General features: G+C 60.1%; 1 protein-coding gene and 1 non-coding gene across 5 annotated transcripts in view; one reads left to right on the forward strand and one right to left on the reverse strand.

Annotated features, from left to right (window-relative positions):
* LOC114008414 (small nucleolar RNA SNORA72) lies at window positions 1-97 on the reverse strand. Its single transcript, XR_003549946.1, has one exon. It is a non-coding gene; the product is annotated as a small nucleolar RNA SNORA72 (small nucleolar RNA).
* The window catches only part of ANKMY1 (ankyrin repeat and MYND domain containing 1), a 56,577-nt gene that overhangs the window by 31,151 nt on the left and 19,715 nt on the right, over window positions 1-5,711 (forward strand). For all 4 annotated transcript variants that reach the window (XM_006151919.2, XM_006151920.2, XM_006151921.3 and 1 more), the window contains exons 13-14: window positions 2,097-2,210; window positions 2,421-2,586. In XM_006151919.2, coding sequence (XP_006151981.1) covers window positions 2,097-2,210; window positions 2,421-2,586 — 280 coding nt within the window. The remainder of the gene's footprint in view (window positions 1-2,096; window positions 2,211-2,420; window positions 2,587-5,711) is intronic.

The following is a 5,711-nucleotide window of genomic DNA, read 5'->3' on the forward strand; positions in this document are numbered from 1 at the left end:
AAAGAACTACGTCTGGGGACACATGCGTGGTCGTAATATAGCGGATGTTTAGCCTGTCCTCATTATTACAGAGTCAGAGCAGCGAGAGTATTCGCAGTCTCTTTCTTTAAGAGATATTTTTGCTATAGGACATGTGAGCTTGCCAGAGGAACAGGGAGACAGAAAGTAAGAAATCATCCCCCGGAGGGTGGCCATGCCACAGTCCCTTCTCCATTCTCCTCTCGGGATCTTGGACACGCACGCACATGCACCTGGCATGAGTTTAAGCCACTGGGTACGGGACTCGAACCGCAGTCGACTACATGTGAGTCCAGCGACACAGCCATTACGCCAGCTGCTGGTCCCAGTCCAACCTTTTAATACGGACTTTTTGTAACCTTTGAAGGCCCCCCTCCCCGTGTAAGTGGAATCACACGGTATTTGTCTTTTGTGACTGCCTTATTTCACTGAGCGGAAATGTCTTCAGAGTCCATCCACGTGGCACGTGACAGCCCCTCGGTACGGCTGGGCACTGTGCCGCGCTTGTCCGGGCAGCTGCCTGTGGGCGTGTGAGTGGCTCCCCGGGAGCTGCCGTCTGCGGGAGTGCCAGCGCCTCACACCCTCCTCTCCATCTCCTTTGGCCGTCGATTCTTGAGGAGCCGCCACCCTGTTTTCCACCGCGCCTGCACTGATCTGAGCGCCCACCGCCCACCGGCAGTGCGTGGGCCCCCCCATTTCCTCTCCTCGGAGTGGCCTTCCCGGGGCCTCGCCGGTTCAACGTGCATCTCCCTAGTGACTGGGGAGGCTGAGCCTCCTCTCACCTGCTCAGTGGCTGTCTCTGTCTCCCTTGGCGAAGCGTCTGTCCAGTCCTCTGTCCTTTTGTTTTTTTTTTTTTAAGAATTATTTAACTTTTTTTATTGATTGATTGATTTTAATTTGCCCAGAGAGGGACAGAGGGGGAGAGGGGGTGAGAGAGGGAGGGAGAGAGAGAGAAAGTGAGGAAGCAAGCCAGGTCCAGGGCGTGAACCGCGGTCAGCCATGTGGGAGTCCAACACCCTTAACTACCATGATACCTGCTGGCCCCAAGTCTTTTAATTTTTTTTTTAAGAGAGATTTTTGCTATAGGGTATGCATCTGCTGGAGAGAGACTTTAAGTGAGAAATCACCCTCCAGGCGGATGCCACCTGCAATCCCTTCTCCATCCTCCTCTTGGGATTTTGGGCGCTCGTGCACACGGTTCCAGCCTGAGTTTGAAGCTACCTGGTCTAGGACCAGAACTGAGGTCGAATGTGAGGGAGTCCAGCAACGTACCCATTACGCCTTATGCTGGTCCCTGTCTGTTTTGAGTACAGGTCGGTCTCTGTTGCTGAGTTCCGGCGTTTTCTGTGTGTTCTGGCTGCTAACCCACCAGGTAGCGGCTTGCACAAAGTCGTCTGCTCTGTGGCTTACTCTGCTCATCGTGCCTTTCATGCAACTGAGTTGCGTATTCTCTACACGAGGCTTTCCCTTTCCTCTCACTTCTCACGACATCCGGTTCATCTGCTCTTCCTCTTCTCGTGGGGCCTCTGGTGTCAGCCAAGATCGCGCCAGGCCCAGTGCCGGCAGCTTGGCTCAGCTCTCCCTGGGTCTGGCGCGCCTGCTTAGCCGCTGCCTTTCTGGTACTCTTTCATGTGACCTGAGTCAGTGGGGCATGAGCCCTTCTGGAGCCTAGGATGCACCTGGCCTGGTGACCATAGGCAGGGGTTTCGGCCCCCTCGGGGATGTCGCGGGGCCGTTGCCATTCTTCCCCACCTCCTGGGTTCGTTTGGCTGGTCGAGAGAAACCCAGGAGTAAATGAAGGGGAGTGGGGCAGGTAGGACTGACCCCTCCTCTAAGTGCCACTTCTGTGCCTCCTGGCTGCCCCCCCCAAGTCATTTTTACTACAGGACTTGTGCACTCACGTGCCCGCTGGAGAGACGGGAAGTGAAAGCCCTTCCCCTGGGTGGACGGTCACGCCAAAAGCCATGCTCCCATTTTTCCAGCCGTCTGGTCTGGGACTCGAACCACATGGCTATGGGATCCACACCCCTGTTGGCCCTATCCTTGCCTGTCTGACGTGGCGGCTCTGTTCTCCACAGATCGACCGGCTCCTTCATCATGGAGCTGACATCCTAGAGCCTGTGACACTCACCCAGGGGGACAAGGTGGCGGTGGGCACGGCCGTCGACTATGGATACTTCAAATTCTTCCAGGTGTGGCTTTGAGCGTCCTTGGGGACTGGAGGGTGACCTGCTGGGGCCGGGCTCAACCTCTCAGGTACAGCTGGGCGGATGTCCTCGACGCCCCCCAGAGGGGGCTGGTGCAGGGGCAGCCTGTGTGGGACCGCACATCCTGCTATGCACGGATGCGGTGGGTGGAGGCAGGCTGCCGTGGTCCTGGCATGACCACACGCTGTGCTGCAGGACCGGAAGATCGCGCACTGTCCCTTCCACGCGCTGATGCCGGCAGAGCGGGAGACGTTCCTGGCCCGCAAGAGGCTCCTGGAGTACCTGGGCTTCCAGCTACGGCGTGCTGTCCTCGCCAAGGAGAGCCAGTGGGATGCCAAGATGCTGTACCTGAGCAAGAGAGGTGGGTGGAGGCTGCGCGGGTGGCACAGCAGGGCCGTGCAGCCCGCCTGGTGGGTTACGTGGTGCGTCCAGCCTCCTGTGAGCGGTGCCCTGAAGGACGGGGCGGGGCGTAGGCCAGAGAGCAGGCCAGGGTGGGGTCCCATCTGCTGCTGGGCTGGGGTCTGCTGGCCTCTGTCCATCCCCCGAGGAAGCTATGCAGGAGAGACAGGAGAGCCTCCCTGGTCTGGGAGACGTGCCCGGGAGGCAGAGTTGGTGGCCAGGGCCTGGGTGCGACCAGAGGCGGAGAGGCCTCAGCCCTGCTGCAGAGCGCCATGATTGCCCAGCATCGGGGAGTGTGGACCTGAGCCCCAGGGTGCATGCCCTGCACGCTCTAGCCCTATCCACACCCTCCCCCACGCCCACCTGTTCACATCAGCACCCCACACACGCTCCCACCCAGCCCCACACTGCCCAGCCAGGTAGAAACACAAGTGCGTGCACACGCCCTGACCTGGCCTCCATTCCAACTCCTCACGTGTACAGACCCACCTGCCCCCACACACGCAGACTCGCATGCCTCCCACGCCCTCGCCAGCCCAGTACAGAGTGCCCACCCTGCACCACTGCAGCCCGTCACCCGTCACTGCTCTGAGAAGTGCCCAGACTTGGGTAGTTTTTTTTTTTGTTTGTTTGTTTGTTTTTGTGTTTTTTTTGAGAGGTTTTTGCTATAGGGCGCGTGCGTTCGCCAGACAGACAGAGACAGACAGAGAGACAGAAAGCAGGAAATCACCCCCCCCAGGGGGGGTGGCCATGCTGTAATCCCTTCTCCTCCATTCTCCTCTCGGGATCTTGGGCACGCACGCACACGTACCTGGCGTGAATTTAAGCCACCGGGTCTGGGACTCGAACCGCGGTCGACTTACGTGGGAGTCCAGCGACATAGCCATTATGCTAACTGCTGGTCTCCAGACTTGGGTAGTTGATGAAGAACAGACAGCTACTGAGGCTGGGAGTCTGGGACTGAGGCCCTAGCAGACAGGGTGTTTGGTGAGAGCAGGCCTTCGTCTCCAAGATGCGCCTCGAGCACTGCCTCCTCACGTGGGGAGGCAGAAGGGAAGAGCCAGCCCTCGTCTCCATCGGTCCTTTGTGCTCAGAGTCAGGAGTGCTCATGGCCTAGTCCGCTCCTGAAGGCCCAGCTGCATAGCTGCTGCACTGGGGTCGAGGGGACACGGTGTGTGAGCCCAGCAGCCACCACTGAGCACAAGGGACCAGGGACCACCACCTTCCCGCCATCCAGGGATACTCCTCACCACAGATACACTCCCACTCCACCCCTCCACCCCACCACCCCATGCCCGGTGCACACCCCTCTACGCCCTCTCACACCCTCACAGCATGCGCACTTCCCTACAGGCAGCACCCACTCAGCCTACCCCCGACCCCACGTTCACATACTTCCACGTATGTCCAACTGGCACGTGCCCCCCTCCAGCAACCACCCTGTAACAGGAACCCACCCCACCCACACCTACACATCCATGTAACTGACCTAGCCCCACACCAACCACCTGCACCAGAAACACACCCCCAAACCCTGCCACGCTGCTGCATATAGTCCCTCATCTTCTGCTCGGTCACCCCCACACTCAGACCTCCCATTCGGACCTGTGCCCACCCTCTGCTCACACCAGCCACTAGACCCTGCCCTCACACCAGCCCGGACCCCTGTTCCTGACACACCACCCACACACCCCAGCTCACAGCCACTGGCCACACACACACGCACAGCCTGCCCCAACTGCTTTCAGATGTGCCTGCCACCCACTTCCACCCACCCCCGTGTCCACCCCTCTGTGCACCAGTGAACCCACCCCAAAGCACGCCCCACTCCACACCGCTGCCAGCCTGCCACCCCACCACACGTCTCTGCCATGTACTAGCTGCCCACCTGGGCTGTGCCCCTCCATGGCCTCCCACTGCTACCTCTCTCCCCCCACCCCAGCTCACAGAGCGAACCGGTGCCCTGCACGGTGTCACACACACGCTCTCACAGCTCTGAACATCTTTCCCTTCCCGCACCAACTCCTAGCGCACACCCATCTCACACACACACAGCCCCCCACCGCTCTGCTGTAGCCTGCCCGCCCCTGTGCAGGTGCACCTGCTGCGGAGCTCAGTCCCTGGCCGGTGTGGCAGAGAGGTCTCCTCTGAGGGCAGCCCGACTGTGAGCTCCGTTTTGTAACACTAGACACCGTTCCTCCTATCTATATGGAATTTGTTTCCAACATCACTCCCCAGTACGATGGACGTCTTAGAATAGTTTGAGGGAAACGGCATTACGTCTTTAAAGGTTTTGTAGATTTCAGCGATAAAATATTTGTCGTGGGCGCTCCTTTGTAGGAGACTGGCACTCCTGGCCACCCTCCCTGGCTGTTACTGGTGACGGGCCCCTGTATCTCGCTGGCTGGTCCTGGTGGGCAGTGTGCCCAGGAACGTGTCTGCCTCGCCTACTTTTTGGTGTTGGTTTGGTGAGCCGCAGCGGAGCCTAGCTCAGCATGGGTCCTGCTCTGCCATCCGGCCCTCTGTGCAAGCTTGTCTCTGCTCTGCAGTCAGCCCTCACTGCAGCAGCCCATGCAGGCCTGGTGGGGATTGAGCACGTTCTCAGAGGTGTGGGGACTTGCAGGCCATGGGCCATGTGGCCTTAGGCAGGTTTCCCTTCTCAGAACGGTGCTCTGCAGCTGTTGGGCTCCAGGAGCGGGGTTAGCCGGGCGAGCGGCTCCCTGGCGTCGGCAGCCCTGTGGGTCTCCGGGCTTGGCCCCCGCCGGGCCTGGGCTTGGAGCACTGGACCCGCACAGCTGAGACCGGCCGCGATGGGGTCGGGCTGCTGGCTCTGCAGCGCTGCTGCTCCCCTCGTAGGATCTGGGCTGGGAGAGGCAGTGCAGACCTTCCATGGAGAGCTGAGGACTGAGTTGTTAGGATCAGCACCCGAGTCTGCACCTCGTCCCTATGCAGTGCGGGGCAGCCCTGGGCGGGGGTGGGGGCGGGCAGAGAAGGGGCTCACACCTTCTCTCCCCTGGCTGGCAGGCCTTTCTCTGTGGGATTCCTGCATTCCGGGGGGGGGGGGGGGGAAAACGCTCCGGGGGGGGG

Source organism: Tupaia chinensis, unplaced genomic scaffold (genome assembly GCF_000334495.1).
Source record: "Tupaia chinensis unplaced genomic scaffold, TupChi_1.0 Scaffold000332_1, whole genome shotgun sequence".
NCBI lineage: Eukaryota > Metazoa > Chordata > Mammalia > Scandentia > Tupaiidae > Tupaia > Tupaia belangeri.